Here is a 23,967-nt window from a genome sequence, read left to right on the forward strand (position 1 = left end):
GCTAAGAACCCAGCAGGTGAGGCTGAGGACCCAGCAGGTGAGGCCGGGGCCACACATCCACCCAGCACCTGTTCTGCAGCCAGCACCTGCTGTGGTTCAGGCTGTGCACTGTGCCTTGGTGAATGAGAACTCCATCCCCAGCGAGCCAACGTAGCAGCCAGCGGAGGGACCAGGCAGTCCGTGCATTGCAGTGACGAAAGAGAGAAAGTGGTGGCCACCGGGGGCGCAGGGCACGGCGGAATGTGGCTGTAGACAGCCTCACAGAGGGGGACCCTTGAGTTGGACTTGGAAGAGATGAGTTTGTTGGACGTTCCGGGGAAAGAACATCAGAGATAGGAGGAGGATTTTGCGTAGGGGAGAGGTACGAAACAGCGGGGCGAGTTCCGGACAGCTGGGTACAGCTAGCTGGGGGAGAATGCAGCGAGGTGGCTTGTGAGGGGGCATTTGGTCAGGTTGAGAGATTGTACTTTTTCCTGTAGTCAGCAGAGAACCGGTGACTGGAGTGTGTTTAAGGCAGAGAGGAACATGGTACAAGACTGGAGAAAGAGCCCTCTGGGAGGGTCTGGAGGGGTGAATGTTGAAGTTAAGGGAGCCAGGCTATGGGTGGGACTCTAAGGGGGAGTCAGTAAGAGGGTGAAATTAGTAGGGCGTGATCACCGGTGAGTGTTGAGAGGTAAAAGAGAGGAAGGATTCAGGACTATCACTAGACTATAATATTGGCCATAAGCTCCTAGTTTTGCCTTTCCTTCTTTCTGCCAATAACAGCTGTCCATATGACTTTGCTGTTAATAGCTTAGAGTACAACGCACCAGCCTAGGGCCCGTGTGTGCCTCAGCAAGGGGAAAAGTCATGCCGGAAAGTTCTGCAGCTGGGCCGGGCTCCATTACACGCTGGTCAAAGGCCCCCGGCTCCAGAGAGAGCCTGGGCTTGTGTGTCCTCAGCCAGTGGGCTGAGCCCTCTCTGCAGCTGGTGAAGGGTGTGTTCTAAGTTGGGAACCAGGGAAACACTAGACAGGGCTCCATGGAATTATCTACTGGATAGAGCATAGTGGTTGTGGTTGGAATACTTGAAAACACTTGAAAGCATCTGTTCGGTCCAGCTCAGCTCTTTCCCATGGCAGGCGCACACATTTCCCTCTGGGTGTGTGTACTTGGCCAGGGAAGGAGGTGTTAGTGAGATTGCCCAGAAAATTAAGGAACCCACCCAGCCTCCCGCCATCTTGGCTTAGTTGATAGCTCATAGGAAGGGTGAGTCTGTCTCTGGACTTCACATCCATCTAACCTGAGCCATATTCCCTGGTACTTAAGGTCCACCCTTCAGTTCTTCTCAGTTACTGAGATCTTAACCTCCCCACACTGCGGGCAGGCTTCTCTGGTGCCTGGTACTGTGCTGGCACCCGGTGGATACTTACGAGCTTTTGGCTGACAAAAAGGGCACGTCTCAATACTCAGAGCAAAAAAGAAGTTTCTTTTTCAGTTAATGTGCCACCCACACCCTACAGTTAGATTCCTTATCCTTGGATCTTCTATTTTGAGTGCTGTGAAAGCAGACTCAACTCCATTATCTTTGTTATTATAAGTACTCTCTCTCCACCTTGGGAGGTAAAATAGTACTTAGCATCATTTGAGGCTGCGACGAGGTAAAGGAGAAATGAAGGTAAGAGGAAGGGAAAGGAACATTTTTAAGAATTCACAATTTTATCTTTCTTGCAAAGAGCTCAAAATAATTTTCACGTCTTGTTACCACAGCAGTCCTATGAGATAAAAGAGAGAAGGTGGGGTGGGGGGGGATGCTCTTGAAGAGGAAAATTAGGCACAGGGCAGTTAAGAGGCTAGCCCAAGGTCATTAGCTAATTAGGACATTCCTCCCAGGTGAAAACACGAAGGACAAAGGATTGTATGTGTATTGTTCACTGTGGTATCCCCAAGCAGAGGGTACGTGTTCAGTAAATATTTGTGGACTAGTGAGTGGGCAGCAGAAGCTGGCCCACCTGACCCTCAACCCGTTTTTCTGGCCAGGATATGTACCCATTAGACCGTGCTATCTCTGTGTTCTTGAACATTGAATTCATGCATTTATTTAGATAACTCTTAATGACCTGAATGAAGGGCCCTGGGAAGAGGTGCTGTGATCTCATGGGAGGTCAGAAGGATGTTGCAGAAATAAGCCAGCTGCAGTGACGTCAACAAGGGATTTAGAAAATGACAAGCAGAGATAGCAGATTAGCCAGGCTGTGGGATATTGTTCTTAGAGAGTTTCTAACAGCAGGGGAGCCTCTCATCTCGATGGATGGGTTCATTTGTCCCCCTGCTTGAGGCTGGTGCCTGGCCCGGGGGGGGGGGGGGGGGTGGTCAGCGGCTTCCTGTACAGGTTGATAAGGACAGTTACGTGCTTTCTGCTCCATTCTTGCCTAACCGTTGGTTGCTGGCAAGCAACCACCAGATTCTAGAATATTTGTAATTATAGCTTTGAAAAACTGACTAGAAACATATGGGTTCTAGAAAGCCCCTGGGCCCACTTGCTGTCACCTCTGTGGTAGGATTGTGACTGCAGCTCACGTGCGAGCTGTTGCTCTGGGTAATGGGTGTGCCTCAGGGTAAAGTGTTCAGGTACCCCTCACCTTGCAACCAGCCCTGCCATTTACAGTTTGTGATCACTGGAAAACACTAGGGCAGTGTGCGTCACAGGACATAGAATAACTGGGGCGAAATTCTCTCCTGAAGGCAGAACTTCCTCAAAACCCCGCCGTCCTGGAAGTCGTGCTGTTCAGAGGAAATAGTATTCCTGAGTCAAAAGGGGGGGAAATCTGAAATGTCAGTATCCTCGGCTTGTGACCACCGCTTTACTTCCAGACACAGATGAAAAGAAAGGACTGACAAGCTCGACTTGCATTGGAGGTTTCTGGTAGCACTTTACTTTGGCTGGCCCTTTCAGATTCATTAAGTGCTTTCATATGCACTATCTTATTTGATTCTGAGGCTCCTCTGTGGCGCAAGCACTCCTTGCTCTGGGTCCCAGATGGGAAGTGTGGGGGGACGTGTACCTCAGGGCATCTGGCTCCCCCTTCCTTTGCCTTTACATCTTATGTCCCAGCCTCCAGGGGCAACAGACAGGGGGAACCACTTCCTTGGCCCCCAGGGAAAATGCCCTAGCCCAGCAGGCCAAGCCCTAGTTCCTGTTTTCGCTTTTGGGATAAATGAACGGCAGGACGCCAGACAAGCCGCTTGTAGTCGTGCGGAGCTGTGTGGCCAGACAGTCCCCCCGGTGCGACCCTCCTCCTGAGTAGCTGAGGGATAACCGAACAGTTCATTTCGCCTCTCAGAGGCCTGGTTCTGTCATCTCTAACACTGGGAGGATGTTGTGTCCCAGGCTCTTCCGTGAGAGAGTGCAATGAGATGGAGACTTTGGGAGGTGAGGCGGCCTGGCGGTGGGAGCTGTCGAGTCTGGGTTACCCGCGCCTGAGAGGCAGCAGAGAGCGTGAGGGTGGCGTGGGAACGTGCCGCGGGATCGGCGCGAAGCGTGCGCGCTGCGCACCGTGTGCACGGTCTGGCCCTTTTCTGGATCCGGGTGTTCTTTCTCCTGCTTCTGCAGAAACATGGGAACGGCCAGCCAGCCAGCGTGCCGGAGTATAATGCCCCAGCCCTCATGGAACTTGTGAGGGAGAAGGAGGAGCGGATCCTGGCCCTGGAGGCCGACATGACCAAGTGGGAACAGAAGTATCTGGAGGAGAGTACCATCCGCCACTTCGCCATGAATGCCGTCGCCACTGCCGCGGCTGAGAGGTGAGGCCGGCCTGCGGTGCGGCCGGGGGACTCGTTCACACACTGCAAGGACATCCACGCAGCGGAGAACTCTGTGGGCCTCCAGCGGGGTGTGGCGAAAGGGTATTTGAGGCTGTTCTCTAACAGGGGGCGTGTTTCACGGACCCACCGTCGGGCTCTGTGCTGGCAGCTCGGAGCCTGCTTGGGAGTCTCTCTTTCTCCCACTCTTTGTGCCCCTCTCCTGTTCATACGCTCGCTCGCTCTCGAAACAAATAACCGTTTTTAAAAAATTAGCTCAGGATGCTCTATAATTCCCGAAGGAGTTCTGTTGAACCGTCAGCTTGTCTGTATGAGCAGGGGCTCACCTGTGCATGTGGGAGCCCGGACCTGACTGGCCGTGCATCCCACCACCAGCCAGGGCCCCCACTGCCTCCCCACCCCTCCCCCGCCAGTTTTTTGTGGGCCCGTAGATGCTCTGGGCGTTTACTTCAGAGTCATTTGGGATTTTTCCACGTTTAGGGTCAACATATATGGAAGAGATCCTCAAATCGCAAAGGAGCACCCATAGAACTGGACTTTTATACAGGCTGTTGTTATACCATCTGGGAGGGTGGGATCTGAACCAGGTGAGGAGTAAAGACTCGGGATGCAACCCGATCATCTGGTCAGTCCCACATTTGGGGGGATGTGCTGTTTCTTCAACGAGGAAGAGAAGGCCTGTCGGGGTGGAGGGCATATGGGGGTGCTCTGTAAGGTCTCATAACTCATGTAGAGAAGACCCCTCCCCAGCACCCCAGATGTTACCTCCAGGGACTTGGAGAGAGAGCAGTGCCACCCACAAGGACACAGGTGCCTTCACTGGGTGCCACACACTGGTACCTGGGGAGACCTGCAGACCCGTGTGGAAAATGACTACTGGGGATCATTTTCTAGGGCTCACGTGTTACCTACGTATGTCTGTGCCATGAGGGAAAAGAGCCCACCTAAGCCCCTCTGAGTGAGACTTGGGAGTGGGAATAGACCAGCACGAGGCACGTCGTGTGACGGAGCCTGAGTCGCGGCCCGAGACCTGGAGGAATCTGCAGCCTCCAGTTCAGTCCTCGTGCCCATGGGTGAGAACCGCGAAGCCTTGATTTTTACGTAGTTGAGAGGCTTTTACGTTCAGCCTTTCGTGTTCTGAGGCAATGCTGAGTCACCTCTGTATCTGGAGGAAGAACACAGACCGTCGTTAAGCGACAGGGGGATTTGGCCTTCTCTGCCAGATTTGGGCTAACGCACAGCTGTCAGTGATTGCCCTGGGAGTCGTTCACGCCGTGTCGTTTTGACGGAGAGCACGCTGCGTAGGCAGGACACCCACATTCAAGGCTTCTGCCTCGACTGCTGCCCATAGGTGTGATTCTGCCTAAGCCTTTCCAAGAGTCCTTACTTCATTCAAAACTCACCCAATCCCCGAAAGGGAAATTATAATTCTTGGCTACTTTCGAGCAGAGAGCCACAGCACATTCCGCTGGCCGAGGACACCAAAGCCCCACAGCAGGGCACGCGTGCTACCTTGTGGGTCCATGTTGTCTCCACTCCTGCTGTTTTATGAGGTTAGATGTGTGTGTGTGTGGGATCCTGGGCCCTAAGAGGACAAGTGTAACTGGGATGTCAAATCAGAAGCGCCCTGTGGTGGGTACCAGAGGGGGACCTTTGGGGGGGGTGGTGTCGGACCAGAGTCCAGCTTCAGCCACTCGCCTGTGCTAGGCCCTGCCTTACTCGTCATCGTCCGGGCAAGAGAAATTGGTCTGTTGCCCTCAAAGAACGGGAGTCCCGTGGGGTTTGCCAGCCCCGCCGCTGTCTTCTGCCCTGTTTGGAGTCGCAGATGGTCAGGTGAATCAAAGCTCCTTCCACCATCCCTCCATTCCCCCCTTCTTTGCTGCCAGAGGTGTGTATTTACTGAGTATCTACTAATTCTGTGGAAATTACCTTCCCTTTCCCCACCACTCCCTCCCACGGCCTTGGGGAAAGTCAGTTCAGAGGAGGTCAGGTAGTCACTCCAGTCTTGATGTTCTTTTCAAGGAAAACCTTTGTAATTTTGCACTGCTTTCCTCTTGATAGAAAGGGAGAAAAGGAAAATGAATTTTTGAGGAAGGCCAAAATTCTGAGCTCTTGTCTTGATGCTGAATGGCTGCCTGTGAACCGGTAAAAATGACCAGCCGCTGATTTTGTAACTTGCCAGCCTCTGATGCGTGCTTCACATTTATAAAGCAGTGAATTTTTAAAAATTTATTTTTGTATACCAAGTGATTTTGCCATCTTGGTGCATTTTGGCACCAACGATCAGAATTTTGAGAGGTTGGGCCTTTTTATGGTTTTGAAGCTTTTTACAGATTTCAATGCAACGAAATATTTTTTCGAGAGCCTTGTAGTGTGTTTACACTTTCTAACTTGTTTTGATCTAATTGTTCTTGCTGTCCTTACTTGACAGTATAAACACAAATGTTTTAATTTGTCTCTGGCTCTGTATGAATTTGCCCAAAGCCACTCGTTTGGAAATGTTTCCTCGCCACCAATTTCTGTGTTGATGACTTTTGTGCACTCCAGGGTGAATCCATAACCTGCAGAATTGGCCTCAAAATTCTGCCCATGTGACGACACAGCAGAAACCCCCGCCCATCAACCCCTGGTGCTCCAGAGCCCTTCTTCCCAAGTGCTCTTTTGCCTGTCTGTTTGTTTAAAGCTTTTGCTTATTTTCTGTGTTAGTTGGCCCTGTGGTTGTTTTCAGCCACATTTCGCACAAATGCCACACGCTGTCATGTTTATATTCATTGGTTTATATTCTCTTCATGCCTTTTTGCTGGGGCCTTCTTCACAAAGACGCGGAAGCTTTGGTGGTGTCGAGTGGTAGCTAAGGGCATGGAGGGAACCATCGGGATTTGAATCCGGCTCCACCTTCGCTGAGTGTTCTCACAAAGTCACCTAACCTATTTGTTCACCTGTAAAAGGACACAGTCATGCCAACTGCACAGGTTGCTATAAGGACCATGTGAGAGGCCGTGTGCAGCGTGCCTTACCCCGTCCCTGGCAGAAAGGAAATGCTCATCCGTTGATAGCTGTCATCACAGAGCTGAAAGAAGGCGTTCTCGTTGCTGTTCTTGAGTGTTCTAGAAAAGAGCTGTTCAGATTTTAAATATGACTGTGGCATTGGAACATGAAGCTAAAGAGATGTGAAATCTTCGGCTAGATCCTTTCTTATCAATGTAACATTCACTGATCAGAGACATTACTACACCTTTCGGTCTGAGATATACTTAGATGACTTTCAGGTGGCTCAGTTATCTTTTTCTTAAATGTTCATTTATTTTAAGAAAGAGTGCAAGTGGGAGAGGGGCAGAGAGAGAGGGAGACAGAGGATCCGAAGCGGGCCCTGTGCTGACAGCAGAGAGCCTGATGTGGGGCTCGAACTCACAAACCGTGAGATCATGACCTGAGCTGAAGTTGGGGGCTCAACTGACTGAGCCACCTAGGTGCCCCATCAGTTATCTTTTTACTGATCATGGTTAATTAGGAGTAATAAATTACCAAAACCAGTGACAGGAAGAGTGATCTTTGACCAGTTGTTTTCAGACAGATGCCTGCTTCCAGCATTTTCATTCACCTTGTCTGTCCCTCCCCTTGCTCACCTTTTTTTTTTTTTTTTAATGTTTATTTGTTTTTGAGAGAGAGAGAGACACAGAGTATGAGTGGGGGAGGGGGAGGGTCAGAGAGAGAGAGAGAGAGGGAGACACAGAATCCGAAGCAGGCTCCAGGCTCGGAGCTTGTCAGCACAGAGCCTGACACGGGGCTCGAACTCACCAACTGCGAGATCATGACCTGAGCCAAAGTCAGCCACTGAACCGACTGAGCCACCCAGGTGCCCTGCCCTCGCTCACCTTCTTAATTGGACTTTCTGAGGACAGGCGTGTGCGGCCTTCATCCTCTGCCCTGCTCCCCAGCATGGCTGTCACACTGAGCAGACCGGAATCCTAGGCAGAGGCTCAGAAAACTAGAAGTGAGCTAGCCTGCAAGCGTGAAGGAAGATTCCAGCTGAGCCTCACCATCCGGGAGGACCAGCGTCTGTTTCATGTCTTTGCTGAGTCTCCTTCTTACTGTAAAATACGGAAATCACTGCTGGGTGGGGGAGAAATGGAAATAAAACTTTGCCTGTGATTGAGAATGGATAAGTATGGAAGAGAATAAACGGAGATACACCAGTACAGTAACAACAGCACCCGATGTCTGGGGTCCACAGCATGCCATATAGCTTAATGCACAATGCCGTTAGTAGAAGGGGCAGGGAGTTTGATTTGTGGACTTGATTTCGTTTTCCCTGGACACTGTCTTCATCTGTCGGGTTTAGGGGGAGCATTGGCCAGGGTTTAGGAGAGGACTTAGATGAAGGAGTTTGTGGAGAGAGACCTTCGTGTGGTGCCCTCGGGCGCCTCCCCGGGGGCACCTGCCTCACTCTCTGTGTGTGTCCTGTGTTCCCAGGGACACCACGATCATCAACCACTCGAGGAACGGCAGCTACGGCGAGAGCTCGCTGGAGGTGCACATCTGGCAGGAGGAGGAGGACGTGGCACAGGCCACCAGGAGGTGTCAGGACATGGAGTACACGTAAGGGACAGCCCTGTGCCTGGCCGTGCCACCGGGCTCCCCTGTGGCCACTCTCCTCAAGGTCCCCACTGGGCCCACCGGCCCCTCCCTGTTCTGAACAGCTGACAGGCCCAGTCACGAGCCGAGTCACGAAGAGACATCAAGCATTTTCTGACTCTCAGTTCTGGCCATGAGGGGAGAAAATAGCCTTTTCCCAGAAAACCTGTCCATCTTTTCTTTTCGTTCCTCAGAAAATGGGGAAATTGACTTTAGTGGAACGCCCACCCTGGGTAAGGCTTCAGGGTTTCCGAGTTTCCGTGCTGCCCCTCCCGCCCCTGCCACCGGGACCCAAGACCCTCTGACTTGGTCCCTGAGCACACCTTGGCCTTGGGGGGGGAGTGGGGGTGGAAGGGGCCCCTGCTGGGAGGCCACAGCCATTCTGCCCATCTGTCCTCGGATCCCAGGAGGGCGCAGAGTCCCCTGAGAGGCCAGAGAAGGTGCACCCTCTGATCTACCACGAAAGGTCCATCTTCTACCATTTGCAGATTGTAAGTGCCGAAGACTCACCACGCACTTAGCTCTTCGTCCCTGGGTTACAGTTCGAGTCCCTGGGGCAGCCTGAGAGAAATGTTTCAAATTCTTCCAGCCAAATAGCTTTCGATTATGACTGTTTGGTTTTGTTTTGTTGTACAGTATTAAAAATCTCCACGCCAAAATCATAGAGAAGGACGCCATGATTAAGGTCCTTCAGCAGCGATCCCGTAAAGATGCCGGGAAGACGGACTCCTCCAGCCTGCGGCCTGCCCGCTCCGTGCCGTCCATTGCTGCGGCCACCGGGATACACTCCCGCCAGACTTCCCTCACCAGCGGCCAGTTGGCCGAGGAGAAGAAGGAGGAGAAGACCTGGAAGGGGAGCATAGGTGAGCCCCGTGCCTCCTTCGGGCCAGGGTCGGAAAAGCAGGAGCTGCAGAAATGTGGCGAGGGTACCGCATCCGGAGGAAAGGGTCCTGACCCTTTTGTGACACGCTGCCTCTGCCCCTCATGGGACACAGAAATGTCAGCGAGTATCTCTGAGTCTGTTTATTCGTGTGTGAACTGGGGAGGATAACCACTCCTACTTGCTTGGAGAAATTAAATGAGCTATGTGGAAACAAAGCTGTCCTCCAGGGGTAGCATTTAGCCATGGGTTGATTCACGTCCTGATTGTCATCATTATCGCTGAAAGTTGAAGTGACCCCTTACAACACAACACGTTCCAATGGGAAAAGCCCGGGGCCGTCGGGCCTTGAGGTTGGCTCCACCTCTGCTCCTGCGTCTGGGAAACCAAGGCCATGTCTGCCCTGCTTTGTGCCGTGCGGCTGAGGTGAGGGCCGGATGGGAGGAGAAGGGGGAGACGGTGCTGTGGAACGGTGCTCTCGAGTGTACGGGGTGGGTGGTGGTAGTTTTCGTGGTGCTGTGGTTGCACGGGCACAATTTCGGGGCGAGTTCTCCAGATGTGGTCTTAGCCACAGCAGGGTTCCTAGGGTGAGGGCAGGCCTGCTGACTGAGGTAGCTGAAGCTGGAGAGGAAGCAGCAGCACCCCCAGACACCCGTCCTCCTCGCTCCTCCCGGGCGCTCCGGCAGCTCCCAGGGTCTGGCCCTTTGGTGCCTTTCCCTGGGTCCCGGTGTGTTTTGTTTATCTGTGGAGCTGAGAGCCACTTTCCCTCAGCATGGAACCCCAGAGGAGCCTGGCTGCTTTGTGCCAAGGGGAGAGCTTCCAGGGTGGGCCTGACAGAGTCGGGGGATCAAAGGTGCCCAGTCAGAGTCTCTGTTTGAAGTCTTTCCACAAGGCAGTTCAGCGGCCCCTGCCCTCCAAGGAAATGTACTTCAGAGAGGACGTGTGGACAGCAGCTAGGATCACCAAAGACCCTCCCGAGGACACGTAGCTCCCTACCCCAGTTACAGAGCCGGGGGGCAGTGCTCGGTCAGGTCTGGTGAAGGAGTCTGAGGTGGGCTCGGCCGTGATGGAGCCCTTGCTGGCACAGGCCGTTGGTGGCATCCAGCCAGGCAGGCGTTTCCCTGGTGTCTGTGCCTGTGGCCGCTGGCATTTGGCAAGCCTAAACCGGGCCCGGGAGCCTGAGGACCCGGCCCGCAGGACGAGTTGCTGTGTTCTCCGCACGGGTATTCTTCCTCATTGTTGTGATTGGGGGGTCACATCACAGGAAAACAGAAGGGGCCTCTCGGAAGGGCTGGGCAGGGGCACGCATGCACAGTTCCCAAAATGTTTCTGCCGTCTCTTGCCCCGTGGGCTCTGGAAGCAGGTGGAGGTGACGGCGTCTACCTTCCTGCAGGCTCGGGGCTCCCCAGCGGGATGACTGGTGAGCCACTTGGTTCCACCAGAACGTCCCCCATCGGACTGTGGAGGTTCGACAGGCAGGGTGATGAGCGGGGAGGAATGCATGTTGGACTTGAAGTCAGGTCCAGCTGCACTTGAGTCCCGTTTCTGCTACTTCTTAGCCATGGAGATGTTAATTTCTCCGAGCTCCCGTGTCCTTTTCTGTAAAAGAGAAGAAAACAGCAGGACCTGTGTCAGAGGAGCGCTGTAAGATAAAAAGCGAGCTGATGGCATGTGAAGCACCTAGCCGAAGATGCTTGTCCCTCAGAATGCAGTCCAGGGACCAGCAGCGGCCGCTGGTCCCGTCTCTGAGGGGCTCCTCCGGGAAGCAGAATCCAGGCCCCGCCCACTGAACCAAATCTTCATCTTAACAATGTATCCAAGTATTTGCCTTGCACGTTGCATTTGGAGAAGCACCGCTGTGGGCAAACTGAATTGCCCTGCGTTGTGTTATGAGGGGCACCTTGACATAGCCCTGGCGAACAGATCCTTGAGTGTGCTCACTGCCTTTTCTATAGGCTAGTGTTGTGGAGTGCCGGCACATTCCTGAATGTGTGCTGTATTTCACCGTTGAGGAACACAAAGGTTTTCTCTTGGCCGGCACGTCCCCTTTCCACCCCAGCCTGCTGTTGAGACAGAGAGGAGGAAGAGGGCTACGTGGCCCTGTCCAGGGGTGCCTGGGTGGCTCAGTCAGTTAAGCGTCCGACTTCGGCTCAGGTCATGATCTCACGGTTCGTGGGTTCGAGCCCCGTGTCGGGTTCTGTGCTGACAGCGCAGAGCCAGGAGCTCACTCTGGATTCTGTGTCTCCCTCTCTCTCTGCGCCTCCCCTGCTTGCGTTCTGTCTCTCTCTCTCAAAAATAAATAAAAAATAAACTTTAAGTGGCTCTGTCTAGAAGCCTAGCTGGCTTCCCGCTTCCTGGGGGCCGTGGCTGTCCCCTCACTGCAAGGGATCGCCTCTGGGGAGTAATGTGCACAAGTGTTGCCCTGACTGGGAAGCATGTTTGTTTTTGAACCTGGGCCTGCCGGGGGCCACCAAGAGTGGGGCGGTGTTGTGGACCGCTCAACAGAGTGCGGGTCACCGGGACCATGTGTCAGATCAAAGGAGCCTTCAGTGTTTCCTCAGCACACACCTGCTGCTCAAGGCGAGCCCTCCTGGGCCTGTTATAGCTTCGTTCTAGAAAGCCTTCCAGGAATGCCCCTGTCCCTCAAAACTGGCTATTAAGCAACTCTTTTCCTTCTTTATTTAAAAATTTTTAATTTTTTTTTTTATTTTAAGATTATGTTGGGCATAATTTTATCCTACTGTTCATCATATTACATCATAAGCAGTTTACTTAACAACTTCTCTCCTCCCCAAAAAAACCTGTATAGTTTTAGAGAAGGGAGTAGTTTTTTTAATCTTTTTATTTTTTTAATTTTCTCAGCACTTGTCATTTGATCAAGCACATAAGAAGTGCTTATAAATGCATTTGGTAAATGAGTAAGTGAATGAAGGAAGCAGTCCTCAGTCAAGAAGGAAATCATGTCCAAGACTTGGGGTTTTTTTTTGTTTGTTTGTTTTTGTTTAAAGAATGGGATTGAGGGGCGCTTGGGTGGCTCAGTAGGTTAAGTGGCCGACTTTGGCTCAGGTCATGATCTCGTGGCTCGTGGGTTCGAGCTCCGTGTCGAACTCTGTGCTGACAGCTCAGAGCCTGGAGCCTGCTCTGGATTCTGTGTTTCCCTCTCTCTCTGCCCCTGTTCTGCTTGTGCTCTCTCTCTCAAAAATAAATAAACAACAACAACAAAAAAAAAACGAAAAGAAAAGAAAAGAATGGCATTGAAAAAGCTGTGTTTGCGCCCTCAGGGTTGCTGCTGGGGAAGGACCACCCTGAGCACACTTCAACGGCCTCCACCGCAGCGCTGTCCCCCGCAGCCTCCACCGCCTCGGCCAGCAGCGCCCACGCTAAGACAGGCAGCAAGGACAGCAGCACCCAGACGGACAAGAGCGCCGAACTCTTCTGGCCCAGCATGGCCTCTCTGCCCAACCGTGGCAGGCTGAGCGTCACCCCTTCCAACAGCCCGGTCCTGAAACACCCGGTGGCCAAAGGACCTGCAGAGAAACCAGGTAGGAAGTTCTTAGCTCCGCTTATCCTTAGACAAGCCCACAACTCTGGCCTGAGAGCGAGCCAGCCTTTGGTTGGGAGCTAGGGAAGGAGCAGGGCTTTCATCGGCTCTCGCTCTCTGGGGTTTGTGAATGATTATGCTTACCCTCATGCACTTTATTCTTACAGGAATGAAATGTGTGTAGATGCTTTTAATTTATTACCATTTACATGAGTACACAACTTGAATGTACCCTTTTAACACACGCTTGTGATCAGTCCTTTCCCAGAGGGGTGAAAATGGACCCACTGCGGGGTGTGAGGGAATTAGTTCCCCAAAGCCTGTTTGGGAGCTAGCCAGGCACCCGGTACATAGATGTTGCCTTCGAGAGGTTTACTCTTCAGGGATTCAAGGTTGGGGTACTCTCCTGACTGAAGGAGAAGGTAAATTTAACTGCAGGTCAGGTCGACTTCTGGCCCATCACTCAGGCCAGCACTAATGAGGTGCTTTAAAATAAAAGCCTGCGTGGGGTGGGCTGGCCCTGAGTCCAGAGGCGTCCTGGCAAAGACCAGACGTGCCTTTGGACCAATCTCAGTCATGGGGATAGTCCTCTTGCGTTCTTTGGAGAGCGTGGGGCTCTCAGGGGCATAAAGTAACCATGTCCTCCATGGGGCTGCTTTCTTTGCATCCTCCAAAATAGGCGGGTAAACACAGCATTGTCATTTTTCGAACATTCAGTTCTCAAGACGTACTTTTCCAGGGAAGGCAAGGAGCATGTGAAAGGACCTGGCTTGTAGGTGCAGCACTTGGTGGTTTTGCATAGAGTTGGGGGAGAGCACCGTGGGGGCTCCGGGCACACAGCCCCACGTCTGCTTCACCCACTTACCCCTTCCCATCAGCACCCTGGCTCTGAGACTTGCGTCTGAATCCCGGGGCCCATCATTCTGCTTTTTTCCACTAGGGGCCGGGTTCTGTGGCCTCACCTACATACGCTGGTGCTGAGTGTGGGTATTGGTAATGCTTTCATTTTAGAAAGAGCCGGCCTGGCCCGGCCCCTCTGCAGGGCAGGCTGCTGATGTCCCCTTCTGTTTGGCAGAGAACCCTCCTGGCCACGGGAAGTCCCCCGACCACAAAGGCCGCGTCAGCAGCTTGCTCCACAAGCCCGAGTTCCCTGACGGAGAGATGATGGAAGTCCTCATCTAACACTGGCGTCCCTGCGGAATTCTGTAGTGGGACCTTGACGAATGAGGAACGTGGCCGAGAGGGAGGAGACAGATCAAGAAAGTTGTGGATGGGAAACCAGGAATGATTTGAACTGATAAAGATTTTAAATTTAGTGAGGACACTTTTTATAAATGTTAAAAAAAAAAAATTCAGAAGACCTACGTGAAGACACTCGTATGGATTTGTATTGCCTATGGTGGAAGAGAGAAGACACGTGTAGGTCTGGAAACAAGGAAGTCACAGGAAGTGGGATTTTCATTGTATAGAAAATGTATCTCTGGGGGGGGGGGGTCTGTGTTCACCTGCTCTTTGGTTATAAACATATAAACCTGAACGTGGATCTTCCTTGAAACAGCCCCATTCTCCTTGCCTCTTAGCATGTTTGTTTTTATTAAGAAGAACCTCCTAGAAGTCTCAGAGAGCCCATCTCGGCATAATGTAACGTCACCTGAGCCATCCAGGGTGTCCTGTGAATGTGTGCGGGTGTGGCAGTGAGAAGTGTCCTTGGGTGAAGGGAATTAAGAAGGCGGTTCTCACCTATCTGCTTGGTTTGGGTTTTCAGGAGATTCTGGGGCTTCTTAGCTTTTCTGGATTCTGTTTTGTAAAACTAGAAAACAGGATGGGAGCATTATGATTTTGGTGCTCAAACTCCCCTAACTGCTCTGAGTTCATCTCTTCCTCCGCTTCATTCTCTTTCACTTTACTCTTCTTTTCATTCACTTTTTTTTTTCTTGTTAGTAAGACACAGCAGAATTCCTTAGGTCTGGGATTTACGAGAGCAGCGTCATGATCTCTGTTTAATAGTGACCAGTGGGACAGAGCCGTATGCTGGCTGCCTGGCTGCTTTCTCCACTCTGGAGTCTTTGGGCTGCAGCCCTTAATCTCACTGTGACTGTGAACTAGGTAAGTTTTGATGAGGCGCAAGATCCCATGGTCCTTGTGACAAATCGCATTCAGCTCGAGGCCCTGGCTTTTCTCTCTCACATCAGCTCCCTTGCATAGACCTTGCCGTCTCCACCCCGTTGCTCTGTTGGGCTAAGACTTTTCAGGACTGCCCTCCAGGAAATGGAGGACTCTTGACTTGGTGGCATCCAGAGTCTCACCAGGCAGCTTGTCCCACTTTCTAGAATTTGTGGCTCGTGCACATACTCCCCATCGTCTCCACCCTCTCGCACCCTTCTGGTCGCTGTTGACGAGCACGTAGATTTCTGTGGTGACACGTCAGTGAAAACATGGAAGACATTCTCTGTCGTGAGCTTGCTTTGTAACCAAACCGGCCAGTATATCTACGGTGCGGTCACGTTTTTCGAGGCTTCCTTCTGGGACAAGTTGACCAAAGTAAGACGGAAGCACCATGTTGAAGAGCCGGGAGTGGGCAAGGTGGTGAGCCTCTGACCCCTGTGTGTGGTGGCACGCCTAAGAGGTGCTGGGCAGGAAAGACGAGAAGCTGATCAGGATGTCAGATGCTCTTGCGGGGTCCTGATATTTTTCTCCCTCCAGATCAGCTGGATCCTTGTATCCCAGGTCCTTCCCCTTGTGCTCGCTTCAGGGAAGGAAGATAAAGGGCATGGGTCTGAGGCTTTCTCAAGTCCCACCTGAACGGAGCCCTGAAGACCACACTCCTCAGGGAGTTTTGCTTGGCTGGCTTATTTTAGAGCTGGTCTTTCAAGTGCAAGGTGGGTGGTGTCGTAGCCTCCCCAGATTGAAATGGCGGAAGGAGGACCCGGGTGCGGACTGGAGAGGGGGAGGGAGGAAATCTGTGGCCTCGGCCAGAGGGGGCGTAGTGAGTGTGACATTGCAGCACTGACTCTTCCTGAGCTCTGCTCTGTGCTGGGCTCTGGGCGCTGGGTGCTTCCTGCCTCTTGCCTCCTCCTCCTCCTCCTCCTCCTCCTCCTCCTCGAGTCCCGTCCGCCCCGGGAAGCCAGAGCGGTTCTGGGGGCCGAGCAGCCTGCCTAATGCCCCGGGCTTGTGCGAGTGTGGATGCGGGCGGGGATGGGGCACAGGAGGCACCGTCCCAATCTTTGCTCCCCATCACTTTTTACCAGTGGTGAAGCTTAGGTGATGGCAGCTGTTTCTCTTAAGGATATTTTGAGCCCCGATGAATGTTGGGAACGGACTGGGCATGAAAGAGTCTGGAGATAAGAGGGCGAGTCTTCTCTGCCAGCCTCCACTACCCACACCTGGGCCACCCCAAACTTGGGCTGTCTCCCCTAGACATGGGTAAAAGTGAGAGCCACAGCCTCAGTCTCCCCAAGCCCCATCTTTCTGTTGCAACACACCCTTCGGCACCCGCGGGCACCAGTCTCGCTTGCCCAGATCCAGAGTGTTAATTGTCTAATACAAACGCAAACAACATCACTGGTTTTTTTTCAGCGTGCTGTGGTCTCCGTCAGTCTTATTTCTTCCAACTCGCTAAGACTCCTCCGTAAGAAAAGGAATCTCTAGCTTTCAGATGTGGGGCTTTTTTCTTTTCTGGGAGATTTCCTGCCCCATCAGGGCCCCCTGATGCTGGCTTTTTATGTTTGCAGCTTTCTCGAAGCCTTGCTTGCACATAGGAGAAAGGGATTGCAAATACTGAGCCCCTGCTCTGCGTTCTGCAGTTTACCATCCTTTATCTCGTTTGATTTTCAGAAAAATAATGCCAGCTCTGTTTTTTAGTGCTGACTATATGCAGGCAGGGTGGTAAGTACCTTTGAACGAGTCTCTGAGCCACCCGGAGAGCCAAGGCTAGTTTCTCCTTATTTCACAGAGGAGGAAACCAGGGCTCGGGGAGGTTCAGTCCCTCCCCAAAGCCTCACAGTAGTGGCGTCTGAACCAAAGGCCTGAGAGAGGAGCTGTGCTCCATCACAGGCTGGACTGGGAGTTTTGCTTGGCTGGGTGGTAGCCATCTTTCATGTCGCGCCTTGGCCCGCTCTGCCTCGTCTGTGATGTGCGCGTGCACACACACACACGCACACACGCACCGCTACACCTGCCACACCTCTTGGGAGCTAAGAAATAGGACTAGAAGCTCAGAACTCCTAGAATTGCCCATAAACACGAGGTACAGAGGGAAGCCCTCATGTTCTATCCCATGCAAGTTTACAAAATCCATCTAAAAACGCTTGGCACGTTGTCCAGAGGCCTGGACTTCCCAGTGGTGTCTGATTATGGAACTCACGAGTCCTGTCCCGGGGGAGGGTAAAGGCTTTGGCTTTGTGTGAAGACATGCCAGAGTAATTCTGCTTCCTCCTGGAATGGGTTGTCTAGCAGTTTCTGCGTGCTGACCAGGGTATCATATGGAAGAGGTGTTGTTGGGAATCCAGCAACTCATTTCAGAGCAAGTGCATTAGTATTTTCTTCCCTTGGCTTTTCTTCTGCCTCCCAGAGATTGGTTGCCAGTGACGGTTGAATTTGGCCCGTTCCAGCCAGACCTGCAGGACAAGGCCGCCGGGTCTCACGCAGGGCTTTGGTCAGAGGGCAGAGAGCAGTGGGGCCGTGCTCTCTTCAGTCCTGCAGGGTAGCTCTTGGGAACGCATCGAGCACTTGACTGCACAGGGCTCGGGTCAGATACCGAAAAAAGGCGTGTTTTCCAAAACCAAAGTCCTGCTCCAGTCTGCACTTGGAGTCGGGGAAGTATGCTTCCTTGTGCTGCTGCAAATGAACTTGTACTCCTGAGCGAAGGAGTTCCGTGGCTGTGGTAAGTGGGAACCTGCAGATATTCCTAAATGGTAAAGCCATCGCCGAGCCAGAGAGTATCCAGCCCACAGTTGGCTTCCTCAAGCCGGAGGCAGCCATGGTAGATAAATATCGCCTTTCTTTTCTTCTTTCTTGCTAATTAATCGATGTGTTTAAAATGTCTTTATTCAACGTGAGGTTCGTTTCATCAGCTTGCCTCTGATGCGTGGCTCCATAGGAGATGGGTGGAGTAATTAAGAAGCTTCCAGAAGCTGACCAACTGGGAGCATGTAAAGGTCAGCATTTCAGTAAACGGATTTCTTCTGGAACTAATGAGCGACTTTCGCTCTTCCTTTTAAGTAGTATATCCTTTTCTTGCTTAGTAATTTAATGATATACGAAGACCTGTGTATATGTCAGCGCGAACATATGAGGTATGAGTACAAGGTTGTGCGTCGGGTTTCCTTTCTTAAAATCCGGAAGATCCAAATGTTTCATGTCACCCCTTCCTCAAACGGTGACCCTGTGGGGGACTGTACCGATCACCGCCCCGCTGCTCGAGTGGAAACAGTTTGCGAACGCCTCTGTTAGAGCGGCCTTTGGGGCCTAGCACGTTCCTTTAATTATCCTTCCAGAGGAGAAATCTTCATCCTTTGAGGATGGATTTAAGTGTGGAAATAATCCCAGTTGAATAAATAAAGATGGGTGATTAAGGCCACAGCATTTAAAAAGGAAATCCCAAAAATGTTCCTTGGAATGAGTCTTTGGACTCCTAGCGCCTCTCCAAGTGGCCTCTTCTGAGGAGGACGGTAGTCATCAGTACGTGTAACCTCTGGTGGGTTTGCTTTTAAAAATCTTTTCTCTTGCCATGCCTTGTTATGCGTTCACATCTTTGCATACACGCAGACGGCAGTGCATATTCCTTAGTGCTCTGTAAAGCCCGTGTATACTTAAGTGCATGTTATTGTCGTGTTAAGCAATGACTGGGGTGTTTCTTTGTCATAAAACTTTGCTTCCTCACAGAATTAAACTCCTGCTCTCAATATAAGGAGGTACATACACAGCATTTTCTTGTATCAGCTCCCAAACTGTTGCTGCCCCAAATTACATGTGATTTTTGCCTAGGATTCTGTTTGCATCTAGACACCTGCAAGTATTTATTACTAACCAGAATGTGAGCACATTTATCCACAGTGGTTTTCTTTGGATTAAGGTGTTTTCCCCTTTGGTGGAGGGACAGTGGGGCCCCCTCCTCAAGGGGGCACTGGCAGGATCTGTGTGAAATTCTGTGAAACGAGGGCAGGCACGCGCACCGACCTTAGCCAAAACTGGGACGGCCCTAGGGCCGCCACCCTCTCCGCCAGCCACGTACGTGGTTCCTGTGCTTGGTGGCAGAATGCTCTGTTCCCTCCAGCGGACTCTAGCGTGACATCTTGGCACCTCACTGGTCTATATTGGGGGGGGGGGGGGCGGTACGCAGGGCGGCCCGGCGGGGGGGTCTGTGGAGGGGGGGGGGGGGGGAATCCAAGAACGCAGTGTGTCCCCCACAGCAAACGTTGACACTGTTGGTCAGCCAAAGATTTTCCTCTTCTTTGCTGCTTAAACTTGTGCCTTAATATTGTATATAATAAAGGGATAAAATGGCTCTTCTTTCCCTGGCGCTTGCTCTTTTCTTTCCCAAAAGACTCATGTACTTGTTGACTTTAATGTCATTTCTCTGCTCGGAGGCAGCGTCACCTGCTGTTTTGCTTCCAGAGGCATCCAGTGCCCCCCCTCGTGGGCCTCGTGCCTCCACAGACACCCGCTCTTGACTCTGAGAAGGAAATGAGTCATCCAGACCACTGGAGCTTGCCGTCCGCCCACTCCCAGCTCCTCCAGACAAACCAGGAAAGGGGAAATGCAGGGAGGCTGGGCCCGGGGAGGCAGTGTGACTTTGATCACATCTGAGTGTCCTCCCCTGGGGATCCTGGGTTCCGAGTCTTCGGCGACCACAGTCACTCGGAAAATTAACCCAGACGGCTAAGTCTGGGATGGAGTCGGATGCGTCTTTGCACCTCATGACGGATCTGCCTTGTTTGGGTCTTGGGGTCACAGGAAACGCAAGGGGTCATATGGTGACCTGGTGCCATCCAGGTGGGAGTCAGAGCGGCTAAGGCAGGAGAACTGAGTAAGTGCTGTGAGAGTCCCCACAAGAAGCCCCCTCCCAAGGAGAGAGTGACTCTGGGGACGCTGATCCAGAGGACCTCTCCTTTGCTTGTCCTCTGGTCATGCCTCTGCTGGGGAGCCTCTCTCCTCACCCACCCTGGGCCCTCGCATGGGAGGAACTTCCTGGAAGTGAGCTCAGGGAGGGTAAGGGACGCGCCTCTAGTTCCCCAGTAATGGCTGGTATGACTGAACGTGCATCACCTCCTCGGTCCCCACAACAGCCTGATTATCCCCACTTGAAAGACGAGGAAACAGACTGAACCTTGAACAAGTAACGTGCAGAAGATGGCAGAGCGGGACTTGAACCCAGGTCCGCCTGACACAGAGTCCGTGCGCTTGCAGTAAAAGGGGGAGGGGGGTAGGTGAGGGGAGGCGGGAGGGCTCACACACACCCCCACCGGCTTGGGGTCTTCCCCGCCCTTCAGAGGGGTTCCCTGCAGGGCCCCCAGATCTCTGCACACACGAGGATAGAAACCGTGTAGCCAAGAGGATAAACTTCGCAGCTCTGCAGCCCCCGTGTGCCTGGGAGGACAGCCTGACGACTGCACCTGATTTGGGGCTCAGATTAAGGACCCTTCGAAGCCCGCATCCACCTCTGCCATCTCCCCGCCCTGACCAAGGGCCGGCAGCTCACGCGAGGCCCCCCGAAGCTCTGGCCTTTCTCGGCCGCTTGTACACCGCAGGAGAGACCCCTCCACCCGCCAGTTCTATGTGGCTGCCCCACGCACCGTGGTACCCTGAAGGAACGTCGCCCCTGTCCCGAGATCCCGGGCTGGGGCCTCCACACACGGGTGGCAGGGGAACAGTGCCTTTTAGATCGCCCAGGCTCATCACAATCAGGAGTTGGCCCCCAATGAGAAATGAATCAGGAACCCTGAAATTCCTTTCTTAAAAAAAGAGTCTGTAATGATGAAATAAAGGGAGCTTTCTATCATTAAACAGTGCTGCTGTTTTGTTGTTTCTGTCACCGTTTTATCAAGCTTAACCGTGTGTTCCCGCCAGGCAGATGTCCGATACCATGCCCAGGTGAGGCTGAGCTCTCTTGACCCTCCAACCTCTTCCCTTCTCTGCCCGGGAGAGGCCCTTCCTGTCTGGTGTGGATTCTGATCAAAGGGTGCCCCCTCCCAAGGCCGTGATGCGTGTACAGAGAATGTAGCTTTCACAGACAACGGCGTCAAGTAATTTGGAGAAACATGATGTGAATCCTACTCCTATGGTTGGAAAATAAGAATACGTGACTTTACACCTTGATTGGCTTCACCCCTCTGTGTGAGGGAGAGAAAACCTCACGTTTATTGAGTTGGCTTTTGAATATCACTTAGCCTTAACAGCCCCCAAGGTGGGTGTTCCCATACATCGTGACCGGAGTTTCAGACGAGGATGTGGGCTCACCAGAAGCACAGTGCGTGCTTCTTCCCTAGCATCCGGCCCAGGCCCGCTTGTTTCTACACCCCCATTCTTCATGTACTGTCTTGTGGCCTTGGACTTTCGTGGCTTTTTATTTTTAACGTCTGTTTGCTTGTTTTTGTTTCCAATGGCTCTAAACAGAATCGGTAGGCACATGGCTAACTGAAAGAAACACTTTGGGGGCGTCCGGGTGGCTCAGTTGGTTAAGTATCCTATTCTTGATTTTGGCTCAGGTCATGATCCCAGGGTTGTGGGATCAAGACCCATGTTGGGCTCTGCACTGACAGCATGGAGCCTGCTTGGGATTCTCTCTCTCTCTCTCTCTCTCTCTCTCTCAAAATAAATAAACATTAAATAAAAAGGGGGGAAAAAGCATTTTTGAGGCTCTTTCTGGAAATGTGGTATCTCTGGCAGAAGGCCCGAACCGGACGGAGAGGCTGGATCAAAGCCTCTGTTCTGTTTGTAAGAGACAGACTTAAATCAGAGCGACCTGACTCTGTTAGCACAGGGTGCACCTGGTGGGCACTACGGGGGGAGAACGGACCCTGCAACAGATGCTGTCGCAGGGCCTGCTCCTGGGTTGGGGGTCCCATTCTTGTTTTTTCTCAGCCACATCCTAAGACCTCAGAATTTGCAGTCCAGAGATGCCGAGCCTTTGTTTTTTGGTCATAGGAAATCCTTGATTGTACTGAATGACTTCTATGTGCTGTGTGGGTTTCCCAGTCACCCGAAACGTGGCCTAGGCCCAAACCTGGTGCCTTCCCTGCCACATTCACTGTCCTGCTTGTGGCCGCACAAGGGTGGGCTCCTCCCCAACCCTCCCTCTTGGCCGGCCAGCCATTCACCTGTCCTGCCCACTTGCCTTCCCATCTTGTTTCCTCACAGTTCAAGACCTCATGTCTCAAGGGCGCCTGGGTGGCTCTGTCTGAGCACCTGACTCTTGATTTCGGCTCAGGTCATGATCACACAGTTCATGATTTTGAGCCCCGTGTCAGGCTCTGCACTGATGGTGTGGAGCCTGCTTGGGATTCTCTCTCTCCCTCGCTCTCTGCCCCTCCCCCGCTCTCTCTCAAAATAAATAAATAAGGATTTAAAAAAAAGACCTCATCTCACTCAGACAGTTGCAGTCACCTCCCGCCTCCCATCTCATCCACTCCATCCTTGACACAGACACAGAGAAATGAGAGTAATGACTGACATTGACTTATCATCATTGTGCATCCAACACTCCTGTCACCCTTGCCTGTATTAGGGACATTGAATTCTTACAATCACTCTGAGGCTGGCTCTATTAGTCCCTCCCCATGTTACTGTGGGAGAACCCAAGAGGCAGGAAAGTTCAGTCTCATGCCCAAAACTCTAGAGTTTGTGAGCAGCCGGGCTGGGATCCAAACCCAGGCAGACTGGCTCCAGAGACTCTGGGCCGCACCGTTCCCTTCAAGCTTTCTAAAGCTTGTCTGATCACATCACCCCCTTGAGGGAAACAACAAAATTCTGAGTTCTCTGTGGCCTTCAGGATAAAGCTGAAACTGCTAATAAGGCGTCCATGCCCTATACAATGACCTTGGCCTGTTCCCCTGGCTGGTTCCTCTGCTTCCCTTCCCACCCTGCCCTCAAGTCACTCTGGAATCACCACCGAGGCCCACATCTGCTCTCTGCATCTCCATTTTGGCCCCTGCTCACAAGGTCCTTTGGCTTGGAGTTCCTTCTCGTCTGTCCAAGTCTTATTCATTCTTTCAGGTGGGGCTCAGATGCTGTGTTCCCTCGGGGAGGTGTTCCAGATCACCAGGGTCACAACTAATTGCCCCCTTCCATTCTGAGCTGAGTCATCTTAACAAAGTTGCTTATGTCCTCAAAACGTCTCATTTGTAAGATGATTTGGAGCGGGTACCGTGTCTATTTCTTCACTAATGGGAATCGGGGACCTCGTGCATGTCCTGACACAGAGTGGGTGCTGGAATATTTGCTGACTGAATGAGTCAACCCTAAGGATTGAATGAGAGAAGAGTTGTAATGTGCCTGCACACCAGAGGCCCTCCATGCGCGACAGCCCTGAGCATCGTGGCATCCTCCGGCATGGATGTCTGTCCGCTCCTCTGTCTGGGGTCCGGAGTAGCTGCTCATTAAAATTTGTGCTGAATGTGAATTACCCCAAGCCTCTGATCAGTGAATGTTTTCAGGGAAACTGGAAGAGGAACCTAAAGTAAAAATCTTTCTTAAAAATTATGCAGGTAGGGGCACCTGGGTGGCTCAGTCGGTTGAGCGTTGGACTTCGGCTCAGGTCATGATCTCATGGTTCGTGGGCTCGAGCCCCGCGTCGGGCTCTGTGCTGACAGCTCAGAGCCTGGAGCCTGCTTCGGATTCTGTGTCTCCCTCTCTCTCTGCTCCTCCCCCACTCATGCTCTGTCTCTCTCTCAAAAATAAATAAACATTTAAAAAATTTAAAAAAATAAAATTATGCAAGTAATGCACATTTGTTATATAAACAAATGATACACAAGTGTGCAACAAAGAAGTCACTGTCTCCTCTAAACCCCTGTGAGTCACCATTGTTAACTGTTGTATACAACCATAGAGCTAGGCTCATAGCTCTGTATGAACGGATATTAATTTTAAAAATAAGATCATGCTATTTCATA

At 52.1% G+C, this 23,967-nt stretch overlaps 1 protein-coding gene across 6 annotated transcripts in view; it reads left to right on the forward strand.

Annotated features, from left to right (window-relative positions):
- AMOTL1 (angiomotin like 1) overlaps positions 1-14,419 on the forward strand; it is a 123,841-nt gene extending 109,422 nt beyond the window's left edge. For all 6 annotated transcript variants that reach the window (XM_049653935.1, XM_049653942.1, XM_049653950.1 and 3 more), the window contains 5 exons: positions 3,592-3,782; positions 8,274-8,399; positions 9,072-9,298; positions 12,597-12,857; positions 13,932-14,419. In XM_049653935.1, the coding sequence (XP_049509892.1) occupies positions 3,592-3,782; positions 8,274-8,399; positions 9,072-9,298; positions 12,597-12,857; positions 13,932-14,038 (912 nt within the window). In that variant the 3' untranslated portion in view covers positions 14,039-14,419. The remainder of the gene's footprint in view (positions 1-3,591; positions 3,783-8,273; positions 8,400-9,071; positions 9,299-12,596; positions 12,858-13,931) is intronic.
- The last annotated feature ends 9,548 nt before the right edge of the window (positions 14,420-23,967 follow it).

The sequence above is a fragment of the Panthera uncia genome, chromosome D1 (assembly GCF_023721935.1).
Source record: "Panthera uncia isolate 11264 chromosome D1, Puncia_PCG_1.0, whole genome shotgun sequence".
NCBI lineage: Eukaryota > Metazoa > Chordata > Mammalia > Carnivora > Felidae > Panthera > Panthera uncia.